Source organism: Acipenser ruthenus, chromosome 43, assembly GCF_902713425.1.
Source record: "Acipenser ruthenus chromosome 43, fAciRut3.2 maternal haplotype, whole genome shotgun sequence".
Taxonomy (NCBI): Eukaryota; Metazoa; Chordata; class Actinopteri; order Acipenseriformes; family Acipenseridae; genus Acipenser; species Acipenser ruthenus.
Genome location: NC_081231.1, coordinates 1486176 through 1502870, shown reverse-complemented (window position 1 = coordinate 1502870; position 16695 = coordinate 1486176). Strand labels below are relative to the sequence as shown.

General features: G+C 38.6%; 1 protein-coding gene across 22 annotated transcripts in view; it reads right to left on the bottom strand.

Annotated features, from left to right (window-relative positions):
• Positions 1–16695, bottom strand: part of LOC117962483 (neurexin-2-like) — a 431235-nt gene that overhangs the window by 31694 nt on the left and 382846 nt on the right. For 15 of the 22 annotated variants that reach the window (XM_059012175.1, XM_059012177.1, XM_059012176.1 and 12 more), the window contains 2 exons: positions 7293–7464; positions 310–399 (listed from right to left, as the gene is read on the bottom strand). In XM_059012175.1, the coding sequence (XP_058868158.1) occupies positions 310–399; positions 7293–7464 (262 nt within the window). The remainder of the gene's footprint in view (positions 1–309; positions 400–7292; positions 7465–16695) is intronic. The other 7 variants (XM_059012180.1, XM_059012170.1, XM_059012171.1 and 4 more) reach the window with 1 other exon arrangement.

The window sequence follows — 16695 nt, the reverse complement described above, 5'->3', positions numbered from 1 at the left end:
GCTAAAAATGTAAAAGCCTATATTTTGTGAATGTGTGTGTGAGGGTTTAATTAAAATCCTTGCACTTGCTAAAGGGCAAAGACAGGCAAAAAAAGTTCATCTTACAATAGCAAATTGTCTGAAGGCATTCTGTGATTTTACACTCATTTTGAATTAGGCACAGAGGACTAACCTTATCATGATTTAATTAAGAGCGAAAGGGGTTTTGGACTTGAGGCCCAGCTTCTTGCTAGATTAGGGACGTGGCACCTTTTAAAGAGAATTTAAAATTAATTAACTGGTTAATTAATTAATTATTTTGTTTATTACCTTTGTCGAGTAGCCATTCATCAACTACCCGACCAAGTCTGTATGGAATTCTTTGTCTAGCAATAGCCAGCCGCTCGCTATCAAAGTTTCCTTTAAAGAGTTTAGAAAAACAGTTTCAGAGATTAACATCAGGAAAGGTTACAGGTTAAAAGGTCAAAAGGTCAACGTTGAGAATCATGGTTAGCTAAAGATCTGGTTTTTTTTGTAAGTTTAGAAGTTAACAACAAGCTAGTTACCAAAGTTTTTAGTGTTTTAATTTTAAAAGTATTTATGAATAATTAAAAAATGTCAAATATAACATATTTACTATAACATATATATTTTTTTTTAAAATTATGTTTTATTATTATTTCTTCAAAATATAAATTTATGCGAGCAACAGGGAATAATAATAATTAACCCAGTATTGGGAAACCTAGATGAAAAAAAACAGTTTATAAACAGTTTTGTTAACAAAAACAGTTTTAAGCATTTCAACATCAAACATAATACGTTACTTGGAAGACATGTTCTGGCGTTGATGACATCACAATAGAAGGAAGTGCATTCTGGGAATGGTAGTTTTATTCAGGATCTGTTTGACCCTAAACACCATTTTGCCAAGATTATCTCAGTAATTTTAATATGAGCCCAAATCCAATTTTTATACAAATACGTCTAATAAAAATGAAGAAAACAGGACTGCTTTTTAGGTAATGCAGAGTTCTGTGAGCAGATGCTATGCCCACATATCCATGAAAATCCAGCACAAAGCAGACAGCCAAGCAAAGAGAGACGAGCTATCTTAAACTGCCCAGAATTTAACTCTTTGTGCGTAGTTTAAATTAGCTTCGAATGTCATCTTAATCGCTTTTTTCTCCCCCTTACTCTTTTGTGGTCTTTGCAATTATGTGGTTCTGTTCCTCCGATGATGAGGACCATAAACATCTTTAACTGAGCTTGTCTGGAGAATCCTATATGCTGAGACTGAACTGCCTTCCTCAGTCCATTCAAACTGTTTTTTCTTTTTCCAAATCTGTCAGCCCCATTTATCTGTCTCAATGGGGCTGGTTGAAAAGCTGTCACCTGATTTGATTGGAATGATGAAGGCTGTATGGTGCCTGGCACTTAGGATTCCCCAGGTAAAGGTAGATTTAGAGAAAATGACGTCTCAATTTGCAAACTACATGACCATTCAATTCGACTGATTAAAGTCCTGCCACCAGAAATATTAACGCTATAAATTGTGACCCTACAGCTGAAAATGACCTTTGGGGAATGCAAACAAACTGGACTATCAACTAATTAAGCTAAAGTAGGAAGAATGTAGTAAACCTATTTGAAGGGATTCAAATGCAACAGTGGCATAAATGTGTCAACTTGATATGACTGTCAGTAGAATTAAAACACATTTCTAAGCCGGATCTGTGACTCACCAGAGTGAATCAGAATATGTGTCTTGTGAATAAAAACCTCCTGGAGGTACAAAACATAATGTCCGCACATTAGCCCCTAAACACTGACAGGTTCCAACCCACATAATCTATGATAATCCTGTTATCGTGCTAATAGCATGTACATGCTTAACGAGGAATGTTTGTACCATGTCGTACTTTGAGACATTTTTCATTTGTTTTACGTCTCAATCTTAAAATTCTCGGTCATGCAAAACTTTTAGCCAGAGATGTAATGGTGATTATTGAAAAATAATCTGAAACTGAAAAATGAAAAATGAATTACCGTCCGGCTGCAATCCAATGTTTCACCAGAATGAGGCAGTTAATATTTTTTTAATCTACAGTGCTGCGTTTGAACTGTTTAGCTAAATGCACAGACTGCTCCATTACTACACAAGATCATATTTATACTTTGCGGTTCCCTTCATTAAACAGCCTCTCTCCATGGCATTTCTGTTTGCATCAAGAGTTGAATATTAAATGGTCTCCGGATTTCTAGCTTCCATCAAACCACTGCTTCGATCGGGTGCCTCAATCCACACTTGTCTTTCTTAATTAGATTGGAATCTCGTTAACACAGCAACCCTAACGATGACTGGCAGCCTAATCTGTTTGCCTGAAAACACTAGCAATTGAAGAAAACAACACAAGCTAACATTGCTCCACATCTAGCTGGGAGAATGCATCATTTACTTCTCGTCCTTTGGTTGAGACGTAAAAGCAAGGTCCTATTGTAAGTGACTCTGCAGCAGCAGTTGTGGTTCACCGCCTAGTCTCTGTAAGTCGCTTTGGATAAAAGCATCTGCTAAATGACTAAATAATAGTCTAACTGGGAGCATACATCAACTCAAAATAAACATCTTCAATCAGCCTAGATTGAGATTCAATGTACTGTCAAAAGAGTGCAAATCAAAGGAGGTTTTGATGAGGTTGCACAGTGCACTGGGGAGGCCGTGCTTACTGTGTTTAATCTCAGGCCTCTGTAATACAAAAAGGACTTTGTGGCCCTGGAGAGAACCCAGTGAAGAGCAGGCACATGAAGACCGAGGGAAATGATTCTAGCCTAGAACAAATTTAACAAGCAGCAGGACAGAAAACAGGCCCAAAGGACACAGTTGGAAGAGGAGACGGATTGAGGACAGAGGCAAGGAGACACTTCTTCACACAGAGAGTGGTGAGGGGATGGAATGGGTTACCTAGTCATGCTGTTGAGGCAGAATCACTGGGATCCTTTAACTTGACAAAGTTTTGAGATCAACCAACCGGATGAGCACTGCTGGGTCAAACGGACTGTCAGTTTTGTTATTCAGAAATGGGAAAGTTGAATGCCTGGAGCCAGCGATGGTATCTCCATATTTTCAGGCCATGCAGAATGAGTAATTCACTGTTGAAGCTGCCTGTGAAGTACACAATACTCATACGCTGCTTTTAATAAAAAAAGCGCTTGGCCTTTTTTGGTTTACAAAGCAATCTGGAGCCCTCCAAATCCTTCACAGAAGGTCAATGAACAGCACCATTAACTTATTGTTGGAACATCTGCTGCAAACCTACTCTGAGTGCAATAACAGAGCTTGAGGGCTCTTTCTGTTGGTCAGGTCATAGTACACCGGGGAGTGTGCGTTGAACTGTGCACCGCACTCAAGTGTAAACACTGACATTTTTACAGGTGTTTATGTGCTTGCATTACGCATACAGCATAAAGCAATCACCTACTGAATTAACTGCTTTCTCCAAAGCATTAGTATCCTCTAAAGACTTGCTCAATCTTATTTAAGTTTTATCAAGAATTCATTTTTTGTGCCCAAATACTTAAGCCACAACAGCTCTGGAAGACTGAAAGTAAAACCACCAAGCCAGTAGGGGGCACTGTAGCACAATGAGGAGAAACACTCTTAGATGATTTTGCCTCTTTAATCTAACCTCCCTCTGGAATCCTGAAGAGAGTCAGGTCTTAAAAGATCCCAATGATTCAGCAGCAATGACATGGCTTGGCAGGGGGGAAATAAGACTATTGCACAGCAGTTTCACCAGTTCCAGGTTTTACTATGAGCCTGGTTAGCCCCAGTGTATAGGTGACAAGTTCAGGTCTGTCTTATTAAACTTGTTGCCAAACCAGGAATGACTCAAACTGTAATGCAATGGGAGTCTTATTTCTACCCCTGTTATGTCTTTATGTCTGTGTGTGTGTGTGTGTGTGTGGCTGTCTGTGTGTGTGTATGTGTGTGTGTGTGTGTGGCTGTCTGTGTGTGTATGTGTATGTGTAGCTGTCTGTGTGTGTGTGTGTGTGTGTGTGTGTGTGTATGTTTGTGTGTGTGTGTGTGTGTATGTTTGTGTGTGTATGAGTGGCTGCCTCTGTGTGGGTGTGTGTGTGTGTGTGTGTGTGGCTGTCTGTCTCTGTGTGTGTGCCTCTGTCTTTCTGTGTGTGACTGTCTGTCTGATTCTATACAATGGGAGTCTTGTTTCCATCCCTGCTTGGTAACCTATTCCATATCCTCACCACAATGCTTGTGCATTAGGCCGGTGTCTTGCTTGAGAAGCAATGGATCTGCAGTGATTTTCACTTCAAAGGATCTGCAAAGCTGGAGCTGTGCTCATGCTACTGACTCGTATCTAGGTCACATAGGCTTATTGCAGTGGCCCAGTTGCACACTGAATTGCAATTTGGAGAAAAAGCAAAAATCGCTGATGATCTATTCTGGGATACTCTGTAGCAGAGCTGTTAACAGCAAGGCAATGGATCTGGATATTGCAGTCTGCCTAGTCCTGGTGTAACATGCCAGCCACAGGATCCAAATAGCAAAGAGATGATTTATAAAGATCTTTACATTGTTACCAGCCCAGCCAATCAGAAGGCAGATATTCTTCTTGGCCAATCACAAGCCCCAAAGCTGCTTCCCAGAAGGCACAACCCCTCGTTTTGTAGTTTTGTGATGTCATCAGAACACATTCTCAAAACCAATGGACAAATAGACTCCCAAATACAGTCAAAGTTAATATCACATTATGCACATTATATTGTACACTATTAGGTCATTGTTTAAATTTGTTGTATAGATATCATGTATCAAAATGTCACAAGCTTTGAAACATGGGGTAGGAGTTTTATTACGCCTTTTCTCCCAATCAGACGCCTTGAATACTCTTGGTAACCCTGACTAGATAATCGTCTCCTTTTTAAATATATGCAAAAGATTTGAATTTAAAGATCTGGCCCATGCAGAATGAATATGTGGGACAACTGTTCTTAATTTTCTCCAGAAAGATGTTTCTGTGGTGGTGGCTGCCAAGACTGGGACAAAATTGCACCCTCACCATCGCAGAAACGTGTTTTGGGGGAAAATAAACAACGATGGTCCCACACAGTCATTCAGCATTGGTAATACATTGATCATAATTGGGGTACCACTGAACCTGTGGGGTGCATTAACATCTTTTGTATATATTTAAAAGAATGGGTGATTAGTGATACAGGGGTGCCAAGATGTTGAGTAAGTGAGGAGTCTAAGTGGGAGAAATGGGTTAATAAATACCCCACAGCTAGGTACTCAATTTCAGGACAATGTAATTAGTCATTAAAAAGGTACAATATATTTATCTACTGTGCAGAAGGCACAGTTTTGAAATCGGAAACCCAGAAAATATCTTCCAAAGAACTGACGAAGTTGTAGGATTTTTGAAACCCGGGCCACCACAGAGATTGTATAAAGCAAGATGTTGAACTGTTTGCATAAGAGACTTGATTTTGATGTAAATTGTAAAGTCACTTCCCAATTTTGCATGACCACAGGTTAACATTTTGCAAATGAATGCAGCAATTTTGCTGGTTTGAAGAAGCCAAGGGGCTGTTGGTCAGTCGTAGTCAACTTTCTTTACCCTGCCCTGTAGGAAATAATAAACTCCAATGTTTTCCTTTTTTTTAGTTCCCTAATATTTTTTTTTAATGTTTGCATCTTTATGGAACTTATTACGATCATTTAAATATTTTCTTATTTTGAAGTCTGTGTTATTTTAAAGGAGCTTATGTAATGTAGGGTAGATCAGCCTATGTGTCTGCTCACATAATACTTTGTCAGCAAATTATTGTTTCTGAAAAAACTCTTCAAGGTTGAGTGTGGGTATTGCACAATGTTTCACCAGGGGGCGCTAAATATGCACCCCCACCTCCTCACAATCAGCCCTGGGGAGTTTTTTCAGAAGTGTACGCAATCATTAGCAAGCTTGGCAAATAGCAATCTAATAGGTTGGTTTCACAGCTCACTAACAGGCCTTATTCTGACCACAGTCTGTGAAACCAGCCTATCGATGATCAACACACAAAGCAGACTATTAAACAGGACAGCAAATGACAAATGAGAACCACTGAGCTAATGTTCCCTAGAGATCGGATCTGCTGAGATTTGGAATGGTTTCTCTCGTTTGGAAGCAATCAGCCACAGATGGTTCCAATTCTCAGAGGAAGGGGGTATGCGAGATGTCGACTCCTACCCTCCCTGGTGTGAGATGTTAACACTGAACTCCAGGATGTCGCTACCATGTGCAAATCACGACCAGCAAGGAAGGTCACGGCTATTAGCGAACAGGGTTTTAAAAGCATGCTGTCAACCGCCAGTAGAAAAGTGTGAGCAGGCTACATTACAAGGGAAAGAGTTGATGCTAAACCTGCCGTTTCCAACATCTCCCGTGGATTAAATGCTTTTGAACATAACGGTTTCGATATTTTTAACCCCACCTTGTGAAACGATTCAGTACTTAACTGGGTCATTCTCAAAAGACAGTGTTAAGTCCCCAAGTTAATTAAAAACCTAGGGAATGATGGGGGGGGGGGGGGGGGGGATCACAATTTCATGATCGGGTTTTTACATTTTTTTTTGCAAACATCAGTAGGATACAGGAACATTCAATAATAAGAATAGCTACACGATTCCTTAAGTCTGGTAATACAGGAACGATAACTCAACATAACAGAGAGCTGTAGTAATATAAGATATATAACTCTACTCTCAACACTGCAGAGTGCTCTAGGAGTATAGGAAAGAGAACTCCACTCAACACTGCAGAGCGCTCTAGTAGTATAGGAAAGAGAACTCCACTCAACACTGCAGAGCGCTCTAGCAGTATAGGAAAGAGAACTCCACTCAACACTGCAGAGCACTCTAGCAGTATAGGAAAGAGAACTCCACTCAACACTGCAGAGTGCTCTAGTAGTATAGGAAAGAGAACTCCACTCAACACTGCAGAGCGCTCTAGTAGTATAGGAAAGAGAACTCTACTCAACACTGCAGAGCGCTCTAGTAAACTAATCTACTAAGTTACAACATTAAGATAGACTATCATATTGTCTTTAAGATCGAGTGTTTAAAGTTCTGGATGAATAACAAACATGCTTAACTCTGACGGCAGTAAAAACAACAGGAAATAAAAATTAAACAGTAGTATTTAAATCTGTGGTGGTCCGGGTGTTTAAAATCCTTTTGTCTCAACTCCTGCTCCCCCCCCCACCCATCCCCTACCCCCTCTGCCCCCTCCATCCCTGTCTTTGGTTCTTACCAGATGGGTATCTCTCAATGACTGGCTGGTTGTCCACCTGTAGCGTGGCATTGCCTCCGCTTCGCGTGAACCGCACCACGTGGTATTTGCCGTCGTTCACCGCGACTGCGTTCTCGTCGATGGTGATGTCATCGGTGCCCACGTTGAAAATCACTCCGATCCTTCCCTCTTCCTATTGGAGAAAAAAAGAAAACACGCCGGTTTAAATAAGGCAGTAAAATCCTTTCCCACTGCAGTTAAGGAAAGCTGAGCGAGGCAACCAAAGAGTTAACCTGGCTCAGTAGCCCGTGTCAAATTAAAACTGGGAAAGCACAGCTAGGAGAAGAATCCCCCCCCTCTAAGAGCTTCGTTCGTGACCTGTTAGTCTCGTTGGCAGCCCCCCGCTGTTTTGTTGCCACACTTTTAATTCTGTCCTCTAGTTTGGAAAGGTTAGAGCGATTTGTAGAGGTCAGCTCTCCTAGGAGCAAGACGACAAGAAGGAATTTAAAAACACAAGCTGAAAACAAATTGTAGGTATTTCAGCCTTAAATATACAACTCTCATTTAGAAATCTGGCATAACTTTATAACAAAAAGATACACCCTACATACTAAAAGACAGGGCAACCATTTTGACTAGAGGTCTTTGTTCAGTGTAAGAAACACTAACCATGGAATTTATTTCAATGAAATATTTATCAAGGTTGAAATTTCACCTTACCCTGTGTCCAAATGTCATCCCAAAACTTGAACACAGTTGTAAAGCTAAAACCCTTTTTTTATTATTAATTGAAGTTCCCCGAGAACATCTTGTGATTTATACTAAGGTAATATGTTGTAGGGGATTCTTTGATTATAACAGACTCAGTGAGGAATATGACTTTAGCTGCTTTCGTCTGGCTAGGATATTTATACTTGGCAATGCAAAGATTTATTCAATTCATGAATATTTCGATATCACTGGATTGATGTGGGTTTGTGCAGTCATGAATATATTGGGATATTTTTGAAAATAGAATCAATGAAATTTTAATTCAAGTAATATTGAAACGTGTAATTCTAAAAGGAAAAGTAAATCTAAGTGCAGCATGCATTTTTTTTTGAATATTTGTGTAGTATTTCAATAGCATTGTTTGCACATGTTTAATAACTTTAAATAAATCATTGCATTTCCAAGTATCCAGACATTTATCTAGCAGGGAGAAAGCAGCTAAAGTCACATTTCTCATCAAGTCCCGAATTGCACATTTTTTAATAAGTTTGTTCTTTTTAAATAATAAATAATAAATAATGCAATTTTGATGAACGATCTATAATTATGGCATCGCACTATTTCCATCTGTCGAGAACATGATTGCAAAAATTAAAATAAATATTGCAACTTGCCATTGGAACCGATCTGCAGAAACTCCATTTCAAATATCACAGAACGTCATTATATCTAACACACTGACATTCTTTAAGAAGAGCTTGCATCAAACGTACTTATCAGATTGTCAAAAATCCACAGGAAAAAAAATGAAGATCATAAACTTTGATTTTCTTATTCATTTGATCAGCTTTTAGTCTTTATAGATGTAATGACTTCAGAACAAAATGTCCCTGTCTTTTACAGTAGCTTTTTCAAGATTTAATGGCTTAGAATGTATTTCTATGCCTTTAATCATTACAGTGCCTGCTGGTATGGTCATGCATCCCTCGAAAACAATGAAACACCTTACTGACTTGTCAGAATCTCTGCTGCCCTGGCTGGTGGGTTGACAGTGATATGGCGGGTTCCCATCATTTTTCTTTACAATTTAATCTACACATAAACTAATTTACAGGCTCACAGTAGCCCATACTCTATGTGAGCTGGGGGGAAATATGAGCGATTTTATTAACAGCAACGTTTTAAATTAATACCTACGATTAAGAGGGGTTATAGCGAGTTCAACATACATTATCTGTTTTAAGTTACTGGCTTAGCGATTAACATTAGCGTTCGGCAACACTCACAACCACAAATGTTTTAATAATATATCAACTATATTAAATATCTAAGCCTCAGGTTTTAAAACATTCTGAGCTGCAGTAATTGGCTTTTAATATGTATTCCCATATGCAAAATGTCTAATTAAAATGTTTGGTTTTACACTAAAATATCATTCTGTGATAAGCAATAGGGACATAATCGTCTCCATTCCTTCATTAAAAATAAAAAGGGAACTGTTCAATTTGAATTATTTGTCATAGTTTTCTGGGAATAATCATCCAATCAAAACAGGAGATTTCAGAACATTCCATTACATCTTATTTTGCTATAAATATCATACACCTTAGATTATCAACTGACAAATTATACACTGCGCTCTTTTTTAAAATGACATAAAATGGATGCACCTCTTGCACAAATCTAGTTTAAAAAACACCTTTGTTATGTTTAAAATTACAATCTTCCTTTTTAATGACAGTATAATACATTGCGTGTAGATTGCATTATAAGAGACATCATTTGGAATAGTTTGAGCTTGGTGCCCCAACTGTACAAGATTATACAATAAGAGACCCCACAAAATGTATTAACTTGCTGTATAAAACCAATGCACTCACATACATAGGGTCCTTATAACTGCATAGTAATAACACAGTACTAGAAAGCTAACAGACATGTTAATAAAATGAACAGCTTATTGAATTGTAGCTAATCTGAAACACCTGCAGGAGGCTGGGAGTGTGTGGTAACATTTAGGTGAGGATACATAATCACATCAGTTATCGTATTCCCCACGTAGTGTGTGACTGATGTGATCAGCACATCAGGGTCACCATTTTTTTTAAATGAGGACCCTAATAGGGAGATGCAGATTTATATAATTCTCTTCCCTAGCCCCTCTGTGGTGGAACCAGCTACCGGAGAACTTCAGGATTGCCCCGTCTCTCACTGCCTTCCACCACCTCCTCAAGACAGACTGCGTTTGTAGATCTCTTGATCCACCCCTCCTGCTCTGCACTGGACTTGCCTGACCTCAGCACCACATTACTGTATCCTCAGCTAATGTACTATTGCACTACTAATATGTCATTGTAGATATAGCTTGTTGTAATCTTGCATCCTATTTCAAATCGTTTTCTAGTAGTATTATTTGCACTTACTATAAACTACACTGTATTTAAATATGAATCTGGCATTGTAACCCCGTACTGCCCTTTAACATATATAAGTCACCTTGGATAAAGGCGTCTGGCAAATAAATAAATAAATAAATAAATAAATAATAATGCAGAATAAGGGTTTAATTTTGCAAACGAACCAGTGGTGTCACACAAGTGAAAGAGCTACACATGGCCTCAGAATAGGCTACTGTAGCTAGCTGTGTTCTTTCTTAATACCAGCATTTCAAACAGGGTCTCCCACAATCTATACAGACCAAGGCAGAAATCGAGCTCCAGGGGTAAAGAGCTTGAAATTTCTTCGGCCATTCGCTGATCAACACTCCCCTAGCTTTTAGCATTGATTTCTTTTTTTTCTCCTTCACTCTCTGAATCTGTCATGCTTGGCCACACACCAATGGCCTGGTCTCAGGGTGTATATATATTCAATACCAAGCCCTTGAGAGATTCACGCTCTTAATACTTCTGTGTAAAGCCTCTAAGCGGAGTAAGGATTATAATACGTTCTAAAAGGAGGTAACAAATGGTCCTCTAGATATATTTAAAGCCACTGTTGCAAATACAGGCAACCTCTATTTACTGTACCCCCTGTATTTTGCCTTTAGCAAGATTTACCCAAGCCTTGCAACATTCTATTACCCTGTTAACATAAAAAGCATAAAGAAACACACTTCTCTTCCATCTAATCAAATCCTTGTAAGAATGTCACTTGTACAGAAACAAAGACAAGAGGCCCCCCTCCCCCCTCTAACTTTCCACCGGCGCTGTCATTGCTCACTGCAGATTTCTATCCCTGCCATCAATCATAAAGCATGCTTGTCTTTTTCTTCACAGAAAGGGGGGAACCTCATATTATTTAACACAGACTCTCCTCGCTCCATTTCCTGTGTGCTTTGCCTTAAAAAATAATTGTCTTGAATTTACCAGCTACACACCAGGAATATATATATATATATATATATATATATATATATATATATATATATATATATATAGAGAGAGAGAGAGAGAGAGAGAGAGAGAGAGAGAGAGAGAGAGAGAGAGAGAGAGAGAGAGAGAGAGAGAGAGATTTTTTCCATTATATATATATATATATATATATATATATATATATATATATATATATATATATATATATATATATATATATATAATGGAAAAAATAAGCAGTGTAGTTATTAAAATGTATCATTTACACAGCTGGGCTTCTTTCCTTACTGACAATGCTTTACTGCACATTCCCCCTATATAGAAAATGGAAGTACACGACACATTTTTTCAGCTATGACCACTTGCTCTGACTCTGTACTTTATACATGAACCAAGAAAATACTGTAATAATGTTAGAGACATGATCAATACCCAGCTTGTCTGCTGAGGGTTTAGATCTTTTTAAATGTTATTTATTTCTACTTAATTTATTTTCTTTTCCACTCTTTCCTATATGACTAACTAGCCCCTCACACCTCTGCAAGCTTAATGTCCCATTCATGGATAATTAGCACACGCCCACTCCTCTTAATGTGACCAATAAGAGACCAGTCACAGTCTATCAATCAGGGGTGGAGGCCACACCCCAAAATAGCAGTGAATCTTAAAGCATTCCATCATTTGAAGACGTTGAATAAAATTTCTAGTCAAAACGTTTCTTAAGTTTTTTTTTTAAGTGAATCATCCTTGTATTTAAATCTAGGTGAAAAAAATATATTATATAAAAAAATATATATATTAAAATATATTATGTTAAAAAACATATTTAAAAAATGTTACCTGTTGTGTACTTCCATTTTCTATATAGGGGGAATGTGCAGTTTTTGTAAAAGTTCATTTTAAAATCTGGATGGAAGATATCTGAGTTAAAGAAATCCCAGTTTGCAAACAGACCTGTGTAATTAATGGAAATGCAAAACAGGTAAGAATTATGAAATTATTTTGTTTGCTCCAATTTAAGCGAGACATTTTCCAATGCGCCAAGTATTGTCGGTAAGGAAAGAAGCCCAGCTGTGTAAATGTATGTAACAGATATTGCAACACGAGTCTTGTAAACTTTTCTTATCGTAGTATCAGATGATTAAAATAATAAAAATAAAAAAAAACATAGGTTTACTATCACAAGATTATGGTTTTGTGAGCACTTAACTTAAAAGCAAGCTAGGGATGAAGCAGGCATCATGCGCGGAGTGGATGAGATGGGAGGAGGAAGGTGGATTTAGGACTGGCAGCTCCGATTCAGATCTGAAGTGACTGGGAGTCAGCGCAAGTCTATAGACATTAGCGTACGCATGGCTGCCTGTAACGTAGATGATAGCTTTTGTCCCAGGGTCTGGGTATGCTTGGTTGAGCATTCAGTCTCCCAGCTAGCGCTTGTGGCTTTATAGCATAGCTGTAAGGAGATGGCTGTCAAGACTGAGACAACCCTCCCCTTTACAGATCCCTAAACTGTGTTCTTGAAGGTGTACTACATAGAATGTGTTTTTAACTCTGCACCAGAATACTGTGTTCCCTGTACTAGAATGCTGGTTTGGTCATGACATTGTTGCACTGCAGAACAAACTGGGCTGGACTTAAACTAGGAAATAATTCTGTACTCTATTCTGTAGTCTCAAATGCCCAGTTCTGATTTTTTTTTGTAAATGTGTTATCTGGCACTACACTTGATTCTTATGCTCATCTCAGATGTGTGAGATGCTTCAGGAGGCGCGTATTTGTATTCCTTAAAAGATTTCTGTGACGTCACCCTTTGATCTTGTGATCGATTAATTCTACGAATCTTCTAATGAAAAGTTAGAAGAAAAGGGCTTGCGATTTCAGTTTAGGATTTCATAATGTTTATACAATTGTACATGAACATCATGTGAAATCTTCCTAATAACAAATTAATTTCCACATAAACACCCTCCTTCTAATTTTTATTTCACAAATCTTCTGGACAGGTTCAAAAACAATTTCATCATCGCTTAATACAGCTCCATCAATTACACGAACGATAGATTTTGTTTAGCCATTGTTCAAACAAGCTTACAGTCCACTTACAAGTACTTCTAGAAAAGTGATCGCTGGCAATGATATTTGGGTCTGTATTGAATTTGCTGGCTCTCAGATCTATACTGCTAGTATTAGTCATTAGAGATAGTTTAGATGCCTCTAGCTGTACTTCAATGCAGAACAAATGGATCCAATCAGAATCATAAAACAATGATGGCGTGTGCCTGAGTGCTGTTTGCAGGACTGGAAGACAGATTTATAGAAATTGTTCTAAGACTCAGAAGGAATGGATGTGACCTTGAAATAATCCTCAGAAGGTAATGGTTCTGTGTTTGTGTGGGATGGAAAAAAAAGGGGGGCATGAGGGGGTCATCCATCTCTCTCTATTTCATATTACTAACCAGAGTTTTAAAATCAGTTTTCTTAACTCTTTCTTGTACTGCTGATCATTATTTTCATGTTTTTGTTACATCAAGAAAGGTATGCAGATTTTTTTAAAATATCTTAAAGAGTAAGTAGTGGGGTCCAGAAAAATATAGCGTTACATGTCCCCATGTGTTGCTACAACTGTTTAAATAACTGTCATTTTTCTTTTCATTGTTAACTTCCTGACAAATTTTTACACTTATAACTTTGAAGTCTGTTTTAAAGCTCTTTTCAAAATGTCCGCTCTAGTGCACTGGGGTTTGAGATCTGTCCTCTAAATCAATGCAGGAAGAGCGATTATAAAATAAATAAACAACACATAACAACAAGTGCTCTGGCTTTTCTGTTCCGTACCACATCGTGCATCGTTATCGCTGTGTTACCTGTTTGACAATGAGGGCAATAATCCTTCAGTGCACTAGAGCAGACATTTTGAAAAGAGCTTTAAAACAGACTTCAAAGTTATAAATGTAAAAAAATTGTCAGGAAGTTAACAATGAGAAGAAAAATGACAGGTACGTTTTTTAAACAGTTGTAGCAACACGTGGGGACGTGTAACGCTATACTTTTCGGAATCCTGCTACTAATGGGACGCTCCCTAAACTACAGCTTGGTTCTTGAAGCATCTATACATCCCATAATTTCATAAAATATACAGTTTCAATAAACAAACGTCACATAGGCTCCCATTCACAGCACAGCAGCCTGATGTTGAAAAGCTGAATTAGTTCCAGTCAGCACATTGCTGAATTTCATTCAAATCCATACTTTGGACACTTGATCTAAGGTGAATCTTCAAAGCCGGGTATTAAATCTGCTTTTAACAAGAGTTTTCTTTTCTCGCATCACACTTGTTCTGTAAGCCGGCTTATTTCACTTGTGAGGGTAGCCATAAACAAACCACTCGACCCATTTTTATTACAATTCAGTTTCATTATTATTTACAGTAAAACTGTTCTTATTCCCCTTGTAAAACCCTGAAATGATTTTGCTCAATACGAGTGAATTAAGTGTTAATAAAAAAAGTCTTTCTCCCAAAGAGATGTATTATATTACAGTCTCTGCTCTTTCACCAGTGAAGAATCAAAGAAACAAACACACACACACACACAGGCAGGGGCTGGCTATAGAGTGCACAGCTCTGGCTGTCTAATTAGGAGCCAAGGGATTCTGGTTGGCATAGACACAGAAACACACAAATACAGTATACAGGAGACAGACAGATGTACAACCAGCAAACCATTTCCTAATCGAATACTCTTTATTATTATTATTATTATTATTATTATTATTATTTATTTCTTAGCCGACGCCCTTATCCAGGGCTACTTACAATTGTTACAAGATATCACATTATTTTTACATACAATTACCCATTTATACAGTTGGGTTTTTACTGGAGCAATCTAGGTAAAGTACCTTGCTCAAGGGTACAGCAGCAGGGTCCCCAGCTGGGATTGAACCCACGATCCTCCAGTCAAGAGTCCAGAGCCCTAACCACTACTCCACACTGCTGTCCTATACTCTTCAGGTAATAAATCAATAATAACCAATGCACTTTAGTAGTTAAAAAAATGACTACCAATGAAAATGAGGTGGGGTGGATGGGGGCGCAGTATTATTATTCATAGTAAGATAATGTGTGCAATTAACCTTATTAAAAAGCTGTTTTAATTGGAGTCTGCCATTTCTCACCATTAAACCAAGCCAAAGAGCTTTAGTCGAGCACAAGGAAAGCATGTGTTTTTGGGTAGATAGCTGAGTGAGGTTCCAAATAGGAAACCAGGATGATTAATCAATCAATGAATGTTTAGGATTGGACATAAAAGCCATAATAAGCAATAATCGACAAATTGATTTACTCTGTCTAAAAGATAGGCATACACAGAGAATCAGACAGACACACACACACACATATACACACCCCCACACACACAACAGACTCCCATTCTATAGCACTTTGATGTATCACTTAAATATATAAAAAACAGCATTGCATCGGTTTATTATTCCTACCCCCACAACCCCTCAAAAACAATTTTTTTTTACGAAAGAAAGAAATCTATCCTCACAATATGGTCTGCATTTATAGGAGCGTGAGGTACACACACACACGCACACACACACAGACACACACAGACACTCACAAACAGATGAACAGCAGGGAACTAAATAGTGTGACAAAGCACAACTCACTCGGGTTCGTTGCCCCTTTAAAAATACGACCCAGAACAATGAAATGGATTTTTTCAGCGCTGGTGCGCTATTTTTAATAATACAAATATCAAACACACAAAACCAAATAAACACCTAGCTCTTATCGAGCACTAACTACACACACAGGAACCTAAACTATAAATCAGGACAGCTAAGCTGTTTACCTGGAACACAAAACAAAATCTTCACCCCGAAACAAACCACACAGGTTTACACTACCTTTCTTCACCCGACTGCTCGGAAGCAGAGCACCTATCCTGCTTCCTTCTCTCTCAGCAGCCTAGAACAGACTGGCTGCTCTCTTTAAATACCCTGCACCTGGCTCTGATTTACAATGATCACCAGGTGCAGGGGATAATTAAATAATAAAACAAAACAATTACATCAACCAATGTGCATTTGCACATGTTTTCTGCAGGGAGGATTTAACCCCCTCCCTGCTGTCTCACACATCCCCCCCCATGTCTTTTCAAGACACCGGCCATACCACGGCCACCTCCCTCCACCCTTAAAAGACCACCCAGCCTCAAGTCCAGCAATGTCCATTGCCGCCCTCTTCCACGGGCGGGCTTGAGGATGGGTCGGTCCTTCCGGCGCTGCCAGGAAGGGACCGCAAACCGGCGACACAGGACCCCACCGGGCTA